The sequence below is a fragment of the Procambarus clarkii genome, chromosome 88, assembly GCF_040958095.1.
Source record: "Procambarus clarkii isolate CNS0578487 chromosome 88, FALCON_Pclarkii_2.0, whole genome shotgun sequence".
Classification (NCBI taxonomy): domain Eukaryota; kingdom Metazoa; phylum Arthropoda; class Malacostraca; order Decapoda; family Cambaridae; genus Procambarus; species Procambarus clarkii.
The window spans coordinates 16,789,092-16,808,732 of NC_091237.1; the positions used below are offsets into that span (position 1 = coordinate 16,789,092).

Genomic DNA, 19,641 nt, shown 5'->3' on the forward strand with positions numbered 1-19,641 from the left:
ATCTTACAATTACAGTCTCTGCTAGTGCAACAACAGCTGGCATCTTGAACTGAATTTAGCTCCTGTATTTTTTACCTTATCCCATCTGTTAGTACACAATTTTCAGGAATATGTTCTCTCCTCCTTTGCCCTTCATTCCTGTTTCTTCTAACAACTTTGTTGGTTTGCTTTTGTGAAGCAGTGTTGTTGACTCCAACAAATATTTTTACATGGAAATATAACACTGATGCTTGTAGCCTCACGAGCCCTTAGAAGCAGACCTGAATCTTGTGGCAGATGGAGATGTGTGGATGGTGCTGCAGCATTGAGTAAGGTATTTACTGCACTTCAGTTTTACTCTCGATGTACAGAGAACCATTGAAATAATAAGGGATTATTGATTCCATGTTGGTATTATGTCCTCTAATGTACTGTATTGAAAATATATGTAATGCACAGATCTAAATGGTTTGTTTGAATCCCTCAATTCAAAATAGTTCGTTTATGTAGTTCATTTGAATTCTCACTTGTATTTTAATAAATGCCTTTTGTGTTTCATAAGCTATAAAGCACATAAATACCTGTATGCCCCCCCCCCTCCTTACAATGATTAGCCTTTCCCAGGATGCAACCCATAACAAATGGCTAAATATTTACTGCTAGGTAAACAAAGGCATCAGGTGAAAGAAAACATCAGAACCATCTCTGCCCTGCCCTGTAATTAAGCCGGTAACGTAGACAGCTACACTACAGGACCCTAACTGTTTAATCATTCAAGATATTTTCAAGTAAATTGGAATACCTGGTACCCTGCTATCTGTCATGCCACAAATAAATCTGAAATTTCAGATACTGCATTGACAAATTTGACTTTTCCAGTAGGGAGCACATTCAGTAGGGTGTAATATACAATTTGACCCATCCAGTGTTGATGGCATGTCCAAATGCTGTTATTTCCATAACACTTGCAAGTAATTTTCAACCTTAGATTGTTCTGGATATTAGCAAATATTCAGAGTTTTCTCTTTATTTATGTAGTGACAAATATGCAAACTGATGAATTTTGGTCTCCCTACACCCAAGTGCCATCAAGTTTAGGAAAAACTGATAAGGTTGATTAAGATGAAAACTAAGGGAATAATTTTAGCAAGACATATTTAATGTGTGCTGCTCAACAATGATAAATCAGACTTTCAAGACCATAAATGATGGTACTGTGGCCTTAATGGTCAAATCCAAACAATGAACATGTGACAAATTTAATTACTTTATTTACATACATAATGAACCACTTTTTCTATTACTGTATATTATCTCATTCTATAGAATACACATCTTATGTGATAAACTGGCATTATACTGATAAACTTTCTAAAATTACAACTAGAACTCATAATATGGAAAATTTACAATGGGTTGATGTTAATCTTTTAATAACTTTATCCTAAACCTAATCATAACCTTAATACCATCATAGCATATTACAATAAAAATTTCACTTAAATTTTAGATATTGATTTACAAACAAATTAATAAATATAATAAACCATCAAGATAAGTCAAACTGTGGTGTCTAGCCTTAAAAATGCGGTTACATTATATGCTGATCTCCACGGCCACTGTAGTTATAGTCAATTGCCCTTTTTAGATATTATGGCCTGGCTTTTATACAAATTGATAAATTATGCAAAATATGGTTATATCTAAAGTATATGAATAAAATGGAGTTAACCTGCATCCATGAACAACTTCTGCAATTGTTTTATAGCTACGTTCTGTGGGATGAAGTTATCATGTACATTACTGTACTACTGTAGTGACCAGCAGTTAACTTCAAATCACATTTTGGTCTTTACCACTGGTGTTTGAATCTATTTCTGGATGACATTCCCTGACAAAACAGCAATAAAGGAGTTGGTTACAGGACAGGACCTGTGGCAGGAACAGGTTTAAATTCAATATTTGTTTACATATTACACTGCTTCACTGATTACAGTACTTCACTGTTTCAAAATCACTGTTTTTGTCAATTATAACAAGTGGAGAGCAAAGTGCAGCACAAACATTAAAAAATATCCATAGTAGCCATCTTTGACAAAAAATAGAAAAGAATAAATTTTTGTTTTCCTTTTCCTTACATTTAGCATGCATCTTTTTTTTACGCACTGGTGACGTGACAATTTTGACGATGACTGGTTATGTGAGGCATTCAGAGTAGCCAGGTGGAGGGGTCAATGAGTGCCTCAGCATTAGATACATTTTACTGATTAGTGGTGCAGAGGTTTGAGGGCTCAATGATCAAGCTAGAAGGTTTTTACGTTCATAGCTTCACTTATTAATTTACATCATATATTTCTGAACAGAGCCCCTGATGCCTCCCTGAAGCTCTCTCTCACTGAGACTGCATAATGGTCAAAAGACATCAGAAGTAGGAGTTCAGTTTGGCTTATCAGGGACCAGAGATAAAAGATGGGCCCCCCTCTCACAGAGGCACAGAGAGCAGGTGAAACAGTGAATGAATACTGTACAGTATATAGTAAGGGCCTACAATGTAATATGTACTGTATATCTATGTAACAGGTAAACTGGTACTGACACAGCTAAAATGAAGTGCATTGCAACCCAATCCTTTGGTGCTATTCTATTTGGAAATGCTATCCAAAAAGAGATTCAAACACTGGCAGGTATACAAATTGGACAGTAACAGCAAAAATCAAAATAGCCTGTGGGGGTCAACATATGACAACTGCACTTTAGGGATTAAGGATTAGATTTCTATACTTTATACCCAGTACAATGTGAGATATTTACTAACATACTTGGCTAAGTGCCACCATGGCCAAAATTAAGTTAAATGTACGAATGTATTCTTCCAACCTTACATATTTTGTCAGAACATTATACTACTGTGAAATCAAACTCTCATAAGGTTGAAAATACTGTACCATTGTTATAACATACACCCACTGCATCACCCAGTAGCAAAACGAATCAACAAAACCGAGTCTAACTGAGACTATAGGCCAAGTAACAATCCCCTCACCTAGCTTCCTCTCGATTTATTAAAAAAAAAAATTGGTAGGCTGTTTAATTTTTCTTGCACTTTGCATTCAAATGTATCATTAATTTTTTTTTTTTGCACAGAGTAGCATCATTTATGATGGTCACACATAGAGGGTTAAATAAAGACTACAGTATGTTGAATAAACACTGAATTTATTTACCTTGAATACTGGAGTTGCCTTGATAATTATTGAGAAGAGGGACACTTAATTAGTTGCAAATATGGAAGTAGACAGTAACAATTACATCTTTTCTATGTCAGAAAAAATAATACTGCTGTTTGGTTCTTGAATTCTAAACTCATGATACAACTGCCAATTGTTGGGTGGTTTACTCCATATACACACACACATGAATTATATGTTGATATTTGTACTCTCTATGAGTATCTTATTTTGTCCACTTTCAAACCCAATGATAGGACTCTTGTGTTATTGATCCTGATCTGCAACTACCCACACTTTTTTCTCTTCTCAACAATGATTAAGCTTCTTCCCATTATAAAATATGTATAATTATATCAGGATTCCATACGGCTCTTGAGTTGAAGCACAATACAGTTGACTTGAGGAAGCATTAACAGCAGTTGTAAAAATGAGTTGGTTGTAAGTTATCATAAGTCAGGAACCCCCAGTACTTTTATCATCATGCAAAACCTTACTAGAGTATTGTTTGCAAGTAAGATTACTGGGATTATCCCATTTTATCACAGCATGCTCCAAATCCCCAGCCCATTCTAAACATCTGGCCCCCCCCCCTTCATGGTAAACCATATCCAATAACAGTGGGATCTCTTTTACACCAACATACACAAACATATACAGTAATATTGAAAACTTCTAGCCAAAATCCTTAGGCCTCCTCTACCAGATATTGCACAGGTACTGTAAAATGTTTGGAGAAAAATAATTATATGAAAAACCATAAGCTATCCCAACCAAGGATACTTAATAATATGATGGGGATATCTAGACACAAACACACTGTAATGCTTAAATGATGGAGGGTGATGATTAATGAAATGTAAACATGGATTTAAGTGCAAGAATTTAACCTACAATTCATTAGCACTTTGTGATGATAGTAATACAAATATTTTGTTACATCCTTAACTTTACTGGAGACCTACTAATAATACTTAACTACATCTTTTCAAATGTAAGCAGAGGACTGTATTTGATGTTCAAACTTAAAAACCTTTAATTTTAAAGAAAAAATCTGGATTTTATTGGGCATGAGATTATACAATAAATGACATAATAAAATATAATACATTAATAATGAAGTAGTTTAATCACAAATATTATATATCCATTATCAGATTTCGTCTAACATTCAATACTTTGAATTTCAACATTAAAAAGATGCTTCTGATAGCTTGCAACTGAGTTAACTCAACCTATCTTAAGATCTTGCATATATATATAGTGCAGTATAACATATTGAAAATATTAAATCTTGACAAAAATAAGATTTGTTTCGTGACAGAAAAACCCATTTACAGATTAAAACCTTCAGGCATCCTTGTAAAGATCTGATTAAGATAAACAACTTGGTGACTGGTTCCATTCATTTTATAGTACTGTACTGTACAGTTCGTAGTCTTCCCATGAGGTACCAGTGACATATTTTTGTATTTCAAAAGAGAGTGAATGTTTTGGGTAATGATTTGACCATTATCATTAATTTGTCTTACAAGATAACTACAGTACATATCTTACATAAAAAATACTCAGAACATTACTTCAGTAATAAAGAAACTATAGAATACTGCCTTTGTCTCATTTCATTAACCCTTAAATTGCTCAGGATAAGAGGGTATAATTAAAAAAATATTCAAATTATGTAAAAATTACTTAAAAATGTTAAACAAATCTCCAACTTATTGGCTTCAGCGTCGTGAAACATTCATCAAAATATTTTCAGAAATTGATTTTAGACTAATATTTAAAAAAAAAAAAAAAGTTTTATTGATAAGGAGAACAGCTCCTATTAACTGGAACTGATGGATAATGCAATAATAAAGAGATGAAAGCACCTGTCCGACGCACAAGAAGATTAGTAGTAAAAAGTGTCCACAAAGTGGATATACAGCCTGGTGGCCTTTATAGCATTGGTGAGTAATACATAATAACACAAATAATAATGAGTAAGTATGTTATTATGCTCTATTTTGTTATATATCATATAAACACATTGCCCAATGTTATTATATTAAATATATATAATATATATATTTTTTAGAGGAAATATTTTTGTTCAGGTTTTTATTTTTCCTCCTTTGTTTATTATTTGAATTTGTTGTAAATTTTACATCCTGGAGAATGCATACCACTACCTATGTGAGGATTGATTTATTTGTTGACCAATTTAATTATATCACAACTCTCAGAACTTTGGACTTTGAACTTTTTTGCCTGATTTTTTCACCGATTTCAAACTCTATTTTCCTTGTTTCTTTAGGTTGTTTTGATGATTAGGAATCAGATTAGATTTTTTTTTACTTATATAAAGTATACCCTAAATATATCCCCTAAATCATTATACTGTAATTATTATAATTATCCCTATATTTTGATTTTTAGGGGCGTTATTTTTTTCTTGGCTTCATTTCAACACATAGTGACCTACAACTTTCACATATTTGAGTACGAATGCCAATGTTTATTTACAACATACAAGTAAATTCATGAATTATAACTACCTTATTCATTGTCAATAACTTCAACTTCAATTATATCTATAACTAGAATTTCAACTTACTTCAGTATCCAAAAATCTAGTTTATGACCAATTCTCACCATTTTAACATATGCTGTGCACAGTTGTCTGTTCTACATTCCCTATAGAATTGATTTTTTTCATAAACTCTAAACGTTTGGAGTTGTAATTTTTTGTTGTCTAAATTGGCGCATATTTCAAATGCCTTACTTGACAATTTTTTTTACAGTAAACTATACTGATAACCTATATTCTAAAAATATTAAAATGAAGATCATATGCTATTCTGAGAGCATAACACTACCAAATGAACAAGTTGGTGATATTTTATATTTTTGCAGCTGATTTCAAAATCTGAAGTGTTCAATATTAAATTTTATATTTTTTTTTATTTTATTGTTTTTCAAGTTACACTGATATCATTTAGACAAAGTTGGAGCATTTGCTTATTAGATTATGCACAAAACATTTGAAAGAGTTTCAGAAAATTTAAAAAACTGAGCTGAATGTCATAAATCATGTGTTTTGTGCAGTTTAAGGGTTAATAAATACATACAGCATTGCAATGTAAATCCCCAGAAAAAATATTTGTAAATTCACTTTGTAAAAGATACAATAACTTGTTATCGTATCAAAAAGTTACAAGATATCTAAATGCAAATACATATTGTATTAAAAATGTTCAGAGTTAGGCAATGATATTGGCAATACAGAACCAAATGGATCTTGTACATGACTACGAAGGTGCTTGCTCAGATTACCCTTTGTGGTAAAACTTAAGGGACACTGGTGACATATGTACGGCTTTTCACCTGCATGATTACGAATGTGTCTCCTCAGGTTATCACTCCTACAGGTCTGAAATGAGCATATGGGGCAAGAATAGGGTTTCTCACCAGTATGTGTACGATTGTGACTTATCATATGGGAAAGCCTAGTTGTAGAGTATGTACAGAATGGACACTTTTTTAACTTCCTTCTCTTAGTGAGGTCCATCCCAGCTCCTGAGACTTCTCCCCTGCCAGTCCTTGGACCGTCACTGTCCACCCCTACCTGTTGGGGACGCACATTTCATTTACTGTCCAAAACAATTCTTGTATAAATGATTTATCAAGAGCATGAGTTTGTAAACGAATCTTATTTAATTATACATTACACTAAAAATGTCATTACTGTACTTGTTATTTGGAATACTGAATTATTATCCAATGTAAATGTAACTAATCAGCTCATCTTCCTTTTTTTTAAATAACAAATCTAAAATATACTGTATCTTTAAACACTATTAACTAGGTACTTGAGAATGCAATTTCTAAAAGATTAGTTTTCATTTTATTTAATATATTGGTATCAAGTTCAATAAAATATTCTGACATACTATGTAAACAGAATTATTAAAAAATTAATATATAGATTAAAAATGATAAACTAATGACATAAGAATTACTATCCTAATTATTATTTATAAATCATGCACAACAACAAAAATTAAAAAATTTTGCTGTGCATAATTTTTGTTGTGTTTTGTTTTTTAAACTACTTTCAAACAAAAATTAAAAATTTTTGTTTGAAAGTTATCAAATTACCTGATTAATATAGTAAGAACTTAAAAGAAAATTACTATGTTGATAATATGACAAACCCAAGAGTTATGTCTAATTTTAATGGCTGGTATATAAAGTTTAGCTTTTGTTGTTATTAATGAAGATGTTTCTCTTAATTAAAATACCAGTTTGTTTAATTTTTGGTAATTTTTATGTTTCATTTTGTAAGTGTTGCAAGTATGTTAAATTGAGCTCCAATAAATGTTTATACCATAAGTGTGTAAAGTTTTCCTCGCAAGTTTTCATGTGGGTAGTGTCCCTGCACCCCACGAAGACAGAGAGGGGGTGAGACTTCACACACAGAGGGTGTGATGTGGGCTCGTGAGGTGCCCACCTCACTTTGTGAGGGTATTTACATTAGTTTTCTGTGTGACTAGAGCACTGTCATCAATCTGGCGTGTGAGAAGTTAGTCCTTGGTAGTGTATTGTCCCCTTTAACAACTGTAATGCATGCACTCTGGTCGTTTGTCGAGTCCCACAATTCAAAAATATGGTACCGGCCCCACGTGGTTACTCTCATGTTTGAGGTGTTTATAAATACCACTTGTTCTATATTCCTGTTTTAAAGTATTGTACCTATATTGTAAGTAAGGAAGTAAAGGATGGGTTCCGATAGTTCGTACTCTAGGGCATGCCTTAGAAGTTCGTGCCCCTTATATCATTCATATTCAAACAACAAACGCAAGAGTATAGTTTTATAGAATTGGAATGAATTCCTTTGAATTAACAAAAACTAGCAGCAGGTCATATTTTATTTTTAGGTCAAGTCGGATGGTCAGCCACATTTGTTAACAGGTGCATGAACTTTTATTGTACTTGTGTACAATAAATTTTATACACAAGTAGGAATAGGATTGTTCATGTATATGTCCCAGTGACGGCTGGCAATTTTTGTGTGATTTTCCATCCTGTTATGTAGACTGTTTTAACCTTGTTAGTTGTCCTGGGCCATGTAGCTTGTTAGATGTTGTTAGTCACATTACTGTACACTGGGAATTAGGCAAAGATAACTGTGTACTAGAATTCAGTAAGAACACACTTGAAGTGTACTGGTTTAAATTGTGAATAAGTGGAGCTTCAGTAATACACTTTTGTCTGTTAATTGAGTCCAAGTTTTGGAGGACTAGCAATATCTTTGTAAATTCCTTGTTCAATAGTGATGGCAGATTACAACCACGCCCCAAATATATTTTGTATTTCTAAGCTAAAGTCTATATAAATAAATCCCTATATGATTTCCGAAGCTATTATTTGCAAAAGTCCCTTTAACTCATAGGAATCTTTATATTTACCCTCCCCTTCTTTACCAAGTAAGGATAAGTAGACAGAAGCTCATACCCTTACAGTGCATTAAATTGGGTGAAGCTAGCCTAACAGCAAGTACCGAGAAGCCACCTTAGGACCCCTTCCAGAAATTTGGTGCTTGGTAACTAACTACAACTTTTCTATTCAAAGCTGATAATCCTGCTGGCTGTTGCAGTATGTTTCTTTCCATCCCCCTCTTTCACTTCTTTTGCTAGTTTATACTTCCAAGAACACCACTCATACAGATTTTAGACCCCTTACTAATACTTAAGTAATTTGTGTATGTGTCTGTAATGATCTTACAAGACTGAGAGCTGACCTCAGGGTGTTCTGTCGTCTTATAATCTTTGTCATACAGAGTTCGGATCTTGCAGTTGTGCTGAAGCATATTACCATCATTTTATTTACTCTATTTTTTGACTGTCCATGTTTACAAGAGACTTTTTATCAAATTTTTGTTCCTAATTTGTACTGACAGCAGGGTCCCTGACTTATGAACATAAGATTTTATAAATGATCCGAAAATCCCCATGTTCAACTATATAAACCAAGTCTGAAGTTCAGACATAACAGTGCTTGTAATGCACTATTTCAGTTTATCAAGCAGAAGTGGCTCATAAGAGTAATAAGTGTATTAAGGTGATTCACCAGGTGCCTATGCATCACCTACCTCCTTTAGACCTCCTTTAGTAATTATACCTCTTTGCTCTTCAAAACTGCATCAGATCAGGGAAGCTGGATAATTCCACCAGAGTAAATAAAAGTGTTTCATATGTTATGTCACCAATATCTGGATTTTTTATGTTAATTTTTGTGGTCTAGGAACACTTTCCTCATTTATTGCACTGCACATAAGGGAAATTAGGTTCCAAGTTACAAGCAACGACTTACAAATGCTTTTTCAAAAAGTACATATAATATGTAATATCTAGTGCCTCTAGGTCAGTGTTTATGTTATGGGAAACTGTAATTTTAGTCAAATTGCACTAATAAACTTAGTAATGGTGAAACAAGATTTGTTAACAATAAGTTGATGGTTGCTTCCTTCACCTTTGCATTATCGTCACATTTCCTGATGTTTGACCCCATAGTGTATATCACATCCTGAGACTTAATAGGTACCACACAACATTTAAAACTACCTGTGGGTACACAGCAAGCTCACATCTGCTTCTTAGGCCTCCAGTAAACAGACACCACTTTGGGAAAAAAATTAATAAGTCACCTTGGGTACAGGCTACTAGCATCAAGATAGCAACTTTGCCAAATATTAGAACAATTCTATAAACCAAACATAATCTGCCCTAGGCCTAAATAAGCAATCCTAGACTTGATATATACCATCTAAGGTTTAATGTATGTAACTATGCAAGGCTTATGAAAGTTAAAGTTTTATTGTTTCTTTTTTCCTTAGGCCCTCTACAAAATTAATACAGTAGTAAAAATTGTGTATTTTGTTATTTTGTGTGTAACAGTTCATATTTTGTAATTCAATCCATAGTATTAATAGGTACAAAAATTTGTTGATGACAGGTTGTATTATCTACACCATCCAAAAGAGGTTAAATTTTTTAATCTTAATTTAATCTTAAAAAATACAAATTAGGTACTTTATCTTACTTACATAACTACATCTTCCAGAGATGGCAATACAGTATTTGGAATATTTGTATATTTTACCTTTATAAAAAACTGAAGACTTATGATGATTTGAAAATATGTTTCTGTAGTGAAGTTCCTTGAGATGAACTATAGGAACAATGAAAACATGTATATGGTTTCTCTCCAGTATGAATGCGAATATGCCTTTTAAGATTCATCTTTTGAGAAAATTTTAAATGACAATGTGAGCATGAATATGGCTTCTCTCCAGTATGGGTTCGAACATGTTCTGTTAAGTGTCCTTTCTGAGCCGTTGCATAGGAACAGTAGGGGCACTGATGCCTCTTGCTGATGAATCCCCTCATATTGGCTCCCTGGCCAGCATACTCCACCTGTGAGGGATGGGTGCGGCCTTAATCACTTCTGTCATATTCTCTCAATACTTAAGTTAAATTTAATGTAGGAATCAGAAGGAAACACTGAGAGCCACTCTCATTCCACTTAAAATTGTAAATTAATTTTATAACAATACCTATGAAACAATACCATTAGGAATTCTAAATAATTTTATAAATTACAGTTTAAATGTTAAACATAAAAAATAAATACTTATCATTTCTACCTTTATCTACAATGTTTATTTTAAATAGCACTAGACATAGTATGCTTTCTAAAGTATGTAGTACATGAATACCCTCCAATATTCACTCTAGGAAATACAACAACAAATAAACACTTATTTTGTTTAATAATTCCATATGTACAGTAATTTGGGTGTTTATTACAGTTCCAAAGCATTCAGTCTAAAAAAGCTGGGCTATAACAGAAATGAATTATAATTTCATGTGAACACTCAATACTTTATGGTGGATAATTGATACTATTAAGATTTAAAGATGCATGTGACAACTCGATGCCAACTTGCATGCTTGATGCAATGAAAAAAAAACCTGCGTTGAATGTAATGAAATGCCATTTTCTGGGCGAGTCTCAGAGGCTCCCCGGAGCTATCCAGGCTGATATGGATATCTCTAACTATTTGCATCATGTCATACCCATCCCTAACTATGTGAATTGGTCAACAAATAAATCAGTCACAACTCTCAGAACTTGGAATTTTCAATTTTTCTTTTTACAGATTTTTCAGATTTGAAACTATATTCCTTGTTTCTTTAGGTTGTTTTGATGATTAGGGACCAGATTAGGGCTTTTTTACTTATATAAAATATTCCCTAAATATATTCCCTAAATCATCATAATCATTATAATTATCCCTATATATTGTTTTTTGGGGGTTATTTTTTATTGAATTCATTTCAACACATATTGACCTACAACTTTCACATATTCGAGTACGAATGCCAAACAATGAATATTAAAACGTACAAGTAAATTCAAGAATTAGCACTGCCTTATTCATTGTCGATAACTTCAATTATATCTATAACTAGAATTTAAACTTACTTCAGCATCAAAAAATCTAGTTTCTGACCGATTCTCACCATTTTTACATATAGTGTCACAGCTGTCTGTTCTACAGTCCCCTACAGAATTGATTTTTCATAAACTCTAAACGTTTGGAGTTATACATTTTTGTTGTCTAAATTTGTGCATATTTCAAATGCCATATTGACAACTTTTTTTTTACAGTAAACTATACTGAAAACCTATATTCTAAAAATATGAAAATGAAGATCATATGCTATTCTGAGAGCATAACACCACCAAATGAACAATTGGTGATATTTTATATTTTTGCAGCCGATTTCAAAATCTTAAGTTTTCAATATTCAATTTTGTGATTATTTTTTATTTTCTTGCTTTTCAAGTTATGCTGGTATCATTTAGACAAAGTTGGAGCATTTGCTTAGTAGATCATGCAAAAAAACTTGAAAGTTTCAGAAAATTTAAAAAATCTAGCTCAATGTCACACTTCATATGACGTTTTGTGCAGTTTAGGGGTTGAAGTATTTAAAGAGTATTTAAAAATACTCAATAAAAGTTTACTTTAAGATGTAATCAAATAATTGGAAGCAGAGCCATTTTCTGTATTTTGTCATTATGTCAGTCATGTGAGAGAGAAAGTTTATGTTAAATAAAGTTTAACATTACAAGTACAAGGTCAGTGAGAGTATGTAAATTTTCAAGAAAGGATGAGGAAAAAATGCATTAAGTGTACTCACCAAGTTGTACTTGCCTAGTTGTGCTTGTGGGGGTTGAGCTCTGGCTCTTTAGTCCCGCCTCTCAACTGTCAATCAACTGGTGTACAGATTTTTGAAGCCTACTGGTCTCTATCATATCTACATTTGAAACTGTGTATGGAGTCTGCCTCTACCACATCACTGCCTAATGCATTCCTTCTGTTAACTACTCTGACACTGAAAAAGTTCTTTCTTACATCCCTGTGGCTCATTTGGGTGCTCAGTTTCCGCCTGTGTCCCCTTGATCGCGTACCACCCATGTACAAGTGGTATTAAGTGTAGTTGTAATTAAGAATTTAGCGTGTTGTAATAAGGAAGAAAAACATGAATACTGTATAAAGTGGGAAGGCAGCCAAATAACAGAGGCATAAATCTAGTGTGTTGAGGACTAGAAATCATCAATGAAAACTTTGATAAAAAGCTTGATGAAAAGATAAACAGTGCTCACACTTGTAATACATCAACATGTAGGTGAAGGCAACAAGTCTCATTTAGGCAAGGAACCAATTATAGTATATTTAAACACCCACGAATTCAAATGAACTTTTTTTTTTTTTTAGTAATGTAGGATATCTCCAAATTAAATTTCTGTAAAAATACTTGACGTAAAATAAAATGGCAATATCAGAAAGTTAATTTCACGTTCAAGGTTGAACTTCTGTGATGCGGAAACAAGGAAAAAGCAGTTGTACAACCCAGTCAGCAACACTGACAATATATATTATATCGTACTGTACTTGTAAAGGATATTAAACAAATGTAATGACAACAAATTTTATTGTAAATGTTATTGCATTTTCGTGATGTGGCAAAAAGTCAAAATGTATGGAAATACACTAAAATTAAATTTAATTCAGATTGTATGGAATGAACTTAATCATATTTATAATAAACATACACATATAAATTATCTTACAATAATGTGATACACACATTCAACACTTGGTATTTTTGTACTTATCACTAAAAATGAGAGTATTACTTTCATAACTTGCCAAAGAAATTTTCATTCATGACACATTAATTCCACTTAAAAATAAATAAATTATATATATATTATATATATATATATACTGTCATATATTATCATTGAATATGACCGCATATTCTGTATTTACCTATCTTCTGGTTTAGGGCTTCTCTCTAACTATTATTCTTGCATCAGGTGATGCAAGAATAAAGAATTCTTGAAGAAGAAGAAGGAGGATGAAAGAATCCCTCTATTATTCTTACATCAGGTGATGCAAGAATAATAGTTAGAGAGAAGCCCTAAACCAGAAGATAGTAAATACAGAATATGCAGTCATATTCAATGAGACATGTTTAAAAGAAAATCTGCTGCCAGTATACACTAAAATAAATATATTATATATATATATATGTCGTACCTAGTAGCCAGAACTCACTTTTTGGCCTACTATTCAAGGCCCGATTTGCCTAATAAGCCAAGTTTTCCTGAATTAATATATTTTTTCTAATTTTTTTCTTATGAAATGATAAAGCTACCCATTTCATCATGTATGAGGTCAATTTTTTTTTATTGGAGTTAAAATTAACGTAGATATATGACCGAACCTAACCAACCCTACCTAACCTAACCTAACCTATCTTTATAGGTTAGGTTTGGTTAGGTAGCCGAAAAAGTTAGGTTAGGTTAGGTTAGGTAGGTTAGGTAGTCGAAAAACAATTAATTCATGAAAACTTGGCTTACTAGGCAAATTTGGCCTTGCATAGTAGGCTGAGAAGTGAGTTCTGGCTACTAGGTACGACATATATATATATATATATATATATATATATATATATATATACAGTGTATTATATATATATATATATATATATATATATATATATATATATATATACAGTGTATTATATATATTATACACATACATAGACATATATACGTATATACTTGCATAATAGACAAAACTCAGGATGTAAGAAGATTACAAATTCTTGAAGCTATTCATATAAAAGCAGAAGAACCCATAAATACCCAAATTACAAAACTATTCAATCTACCCACCATGAGAGTAAGAACAAGACTGGAACACGAAGATACCAACGTAGACAACACTGCTCAAAATGCCACGCCCATTACACCTGATTAATCTTTATGTGCGCTTCCCCCCAATTTTTCAGCTTTATTCCTCCCCATTTATGTACCCCATTTATGCCGTATGCATCCCCCTTTATGTTGTACTCCTCACCTATTTGTATTACTGTATGTACCTGACCTCCCTAAAGGTGTAAATCCAATACGCACAGTACGACGCTATCACTTGAGAATGAACCATGTAGGTTCGAATCGTTGTAATTTTATACTGTAGTGTAATACAGTATACAGTAAAATATTCTTTAGTTTACGTAGAGCAAACATGACATTTGGAGAAATCATCTTCAATCCTGAGATAGAAGAAGCAGAAGGATATACAAGAAAATATTCAACAAAGAATATACAGTCATATTCAATGAAACATATCTCCATTCCCAGAGATGGTTTGAAAATCGAAAATTAAAAACCCGAAACAAATTTTCCCTGTGTGAAATAATGTAAACTGAATTAATGTGTTCCACACATCCAAAAATCTTAACTTAAAAATACATTGTATACAGAATACTACTCATTTTTTCATATACAAAACAACCAGGTATAAATATAAACCATAAATAAAATAAGTGAACATTTAACTGCACGTTACCTTTACTGAGGACTCTTGTTGGCATATGGGAGATGGAGAGGAGGGGGAGAGAGGGAGAGAGAAGTGGTGTTGGGGTATGGGGAGGGTGAGGTGGAGGAGGAGGAGGAGGGAGGTGGTGAGACCGTCCCCTGCTTGCATTCATATCTACATCACTGGTTCCAGATTTTCCTTTCAAACATTTCACAGCCACTGTTATGTGGCAGCCAGTCAGAACCAGTCAGTTACAGTCACAACATGTCAGTCAAGTATTCAGTCAAGTATTCAGTCAAGTATTCAGTCAAGACCAGTTACAAACAGTCATAACCAAAGGCAGTCAAGCATTCACAGCTGTAGTAGCAACCGATTAGGTAATTTACGATCAGTCATATATTCACAGTCAATCAGCCATTCACAGTCATAGTATTAATAGGTACAACAATGATGACAGGTTGTATTATCTACACCATCCAAAAAAGGTTAATTTTATTTAATCTTAAAAAATACAAATTAGGTATTTTATCTTACTTATATTAACTACATCTTCCAGAGATGGCCATATGCGTGCTATAGCCAAAAATGGATGTACTGTACAGTAATTTGAAATGAAATTGGCTCATAAAAGTGATGTACTGTCCCATTTTCTGTTCTGAGTCCTCCGGTTTACTTGGTTAGGTTAGAAGAGTTTCAATTAACGGTTTCCATGACATTTTGAAACCTTAAGAGAACTTCTTGCCCTACTATCCTGCCAGAGGACCCTTAGCTTGCTGTTTTGGAAAAAAAAAATCCAAAACTTATTGTTCAATTATTTTTCATTTTCAAATTACGTCCATTTTCGACCATACTGGCAAACGGCCAAATTCAGACATAATTTGTAAAAGGACAAGTTGGTCAATCAGCCATTCACAGTCAATCAAGCTTTCACAGTCAGAGTACCACAGGGTTTAGTTCTTGCACCAATAATGTTCATCATCTATATAAATGATCTACCAGATGAAATACAGAATTATATGAACATGTTTGCTGGTAATGCTAAGCTACAAGGGAAGACGTAGATGCCCTTCAAATACGGCTAGATGAAATTAGTCCAAGCACATGGTGCTTGGAGAACCATGTGGCAAATGGAATTCAGTGTGAATAAATGCTATGTTATGTAATGTGGAATAGGAGAAAATAGACCACACACAATCCACAAGTTATGTGGAAAGGAATTAAAGAACTCTAACAGAGAGAGATCTAAAGGTGGTTCTAAATAGTAGAACGTCACCAGAGGAATGCATGGAGGACATTATGCGACGAGCATATGCTGCACTTTCCAGCTTCAGAATCTCTCTTAATTACATGGATGGTGAAATACTAAAGAAACTGTTTACGACTTTTGTGAGACCAAAATTGGAATATGCAGCAGTTGTATGGTGCTCATATCTCCAGAAGCACATCAATAAACTGGAAAAGGTAGAAGGCAAGCTACAAAATGGATTCCAGAACTGAAAAACAAAGAGTTATAAAGAAAGGCTAAGAGATGTTAAATATGCCTAAGGTATATTTATAAATAGAAGAAAGAGAGATATGATCACTACTTACAAAATAATGATGGGAATTGACCAATTTGACAAAGAGGAATTCCCAAAACCAGCAACCTCAAGAACAAGATGTCATATATTCAAGCTAAAGAAACTATGGTTGCAAAAATATATCGGAAAGTTTTCTTATGCAAACTGAGTAGTAGACGGTTGGAACAAGTTAAACGACAAAGTAGTGGACGCCAAAATGATCAGAACTGTAGTTTCAAAGCCTTAAATGACAGAGTGGTGGGAAGACGGGGCACGGCGAGCATAACTCTCATCCTGTAACTACACTTGGGTAATTACACACTCATAACTTGAATTTCTTCACAAATTTCATTTTCAATATATTTTCTGTTTGTTGTTGCAGTACAAACTATCTTAAGTCAAGAGGATTAATATAAATTTCTTTGGCTTACAGTAATTATTCTCTCTTAACAATTTACTTTTTATAATCTGAGGACTTCAATATACAATTAAAAAATCTATTTCAGAAAAATGTGTTTTGCAAACAGTTGATTTACAGTGGGAGCTGCAGGGCTTGTACTTTTGTGTTGATGATAAATATAACCATGCCTATGAAGCTGTATTTTCCACACATTTCTTTATTACTACTGTCAAGAAAAAAATAAATGCACATATATGCAAACAGATAATTTTCAGGTACTGTGACATTTTAATTGTCCAATTTAAAATTTGTTTGCTACAAACAAATAATTTTGGTAATAACAGATGTCATCCATGCAGAGCAATATAAATAGAAAATAAATAAGTACAGTTCAGTATATACAAAAAATATAACAAGCAATTTCACTCTAAAGTTTACTTTACAAAATAAAACTTGGTTTCATTTGAGAAGAAAATTATATTTTAAGTTTGTCTGTTTTTAAATACTGTATAAATCAAACCATTTAAAAAATCATTACTGTTATTTTTAAGGTTTGAATATTTTCAAAATATAATATTCCAGTCTCACTGACCTACTATTTTAATTAATGTTGTATAAACAACAATATCTAGAGCTGTACAGTAATGTAAAGCCATTTGTAGCTATTAGATAGCTTATGGAATGGACTTGAGCAATTTTTCAGTAAATCACATTCATGTAAATTTTTACCTAGTATGACCATGTTGTGCATATAAATCCAAGTCAAAACAGTTAAAATACTGCCTAATGTAAGTTTCTATCACAACTCAGCCATGGCTGAAAATCTTTTTTGTCGTATGGCAGAGGAAAGTGAAAAATAATAACTTATAACTTATGAGTAAATTCGTGACTTTTTAAATTGTATTTCTGAGATGAACGGTAAGGACAGTGTGCACAAGCATATGGTTTCTCCCCAGTGTGCGTACGTATATGTTTTTTCAAATGATCTTTTCTAGCAGTGGAGTAGACACAGTAGGGACACTGGTGCCTCTTCTTAGGGGCATCTCCTCCACCAGTCCTCTGACCACTGCTGCCCAGTCCCACCTGCGGAGATATCTCACTTACAACTCTTGACAAACCAAAAAAAAAAAAAAAATAAAAATAAAGGATTGGTGTTCAAAACTACAATTAATTAATTTAAAACTATAAAGCACAGCGAAACAACAAGCAATTTACTACATTAAAGACCTTATTAATACAGAGGATCTACAAGGTATAAATGCAAGGGAGATACCTTACCGAGTGTTGGGAAAAAATCCTTGATGGGAAATTCTGCTCAATATGCAGAGAATGCCTCTGTGGGAACAAAGAGGCAAGGCTGCTACGAGCTTCGAATTTTGTCACTTTAGCATAGAAATGTCACGCATCGCCATAACTGTACTGTACAGTATTCTTCAGTGTTAAAGCACAATGCATTATGCATCATTGACCCCCAAATTAGACATACCCGAGCCACACTTGAAGAGCCTTCTCGAGGCATGTTCAAAGGAAGCTCCTTTCATCAGTCCGCAAGAGGACATGTATCTACAAATAGATGGAGTAGCAATAGGTCCCCCCCCCCTTAGGAGTGTTATTCCCTAATTTTTACATGGGAACCATCGAAGATTGAGTCTTCAGTAGTAGGCAAAAACCAATTGTATACTGCTGTTTTGTAGATGACATATTCGTCATAGTAAAAGACTCAGATGAACTAATTGATCTAAAAGCCATCTAGAGAGAGAGTCAGTACTCCGATTTACACATGAAAATAGTGAAAATAACAGTCTGCCATTCTTGGATGTACTAATAACAAAAACAGGAACCTCTTTAAGCACCAGCATATATATACTAAGCCTACCAACATAGGATTATGCCTAAACAGTAGGAGTGAGTGCCCCCAAAGATACAAAGACAGTGTTCTCAATGCTTATATTCGTTGAGTGCTTACCCACTGCTCCGAATAGAGCAATGTGAATAGGGAGTTTGAAAGAATAACTCAGGTGTTGGTGAACAATGGATATAGCAACACAGAAATAAGCACTGCTATAGGAAGACACCTGGACCGATGGTACAATCCTGAACCTAGAACAGAAACCACAACACCTCCAATAAAATTATATTACAAATCAACTATGCACAGTGAACAAAAAAAAGAAGAAAGAATAATGAAAGAAATAATCCGTAAAGGAGTAAAAAGCATTACTCCTAACCAAAACATAGACCTGATCATATTCAATAAAACAAAGAAGATTACCGACCACCTTATTAAAAATAACCCAAAGCCGACGGAGAACCCTTTACAGCAGTCAAATGTAGTATACATGTAAACCTGCCTCCACAAAGGATGTAACCTTCAATCTAAGTATGTATACATAGGTACATCAACTAAGCTGACGAGGCATTTGACATGTCATCTTCAATCCGGTTATCTTGAGGTTATCTTGAGATGATTTTGGGGGCTTAGTGTCCCCGCGGCCCGGTCCTTGACCAGACCTCCACCCACAGGAAGCAGCC

The 19,641-nt window shown here is 33.4% G+C and overlaps 1 protein-coding gene across 15 annotated transcripts in view; it reads right to left on the reverse strand.

Annotated features, from left to right (window-relative positions):
- Window positions 1-19,641, reverse strand: part of LOC123745836 (zinc finger and BTB domain-containing protein 24) — a 102,440-nt gene that overhangs the window by 49,713 nt on the left and 33,086 nt on the right. For 2 of the 15 annotated variants that reach the window (XM_045726889.2, XM_069317578.1), the window contains exon 6: window positions 1,117-6,816. The exons of 10 other annotated variants lie outside the window; for them this stretch is intronic. In XM_045726889.2, the coding sequence (XP_045582845.1) occupies window positions 6,436-6,816 (381 nt within the window). In that variant the 3' untranslated portion in view covers window positions 1,117-6,435. Of the gene's footprint in view, window positions 1-1,116; window positions 6,817-10,352; window positions 10,667-17,126; window positions 18,193-19,641 lie in introns of those variants that run through there. 3 more of the 15 variants (XM_045726894.2, XM_069317584.1, XM_069317580.1) reach the window with 2 other exon arrangements.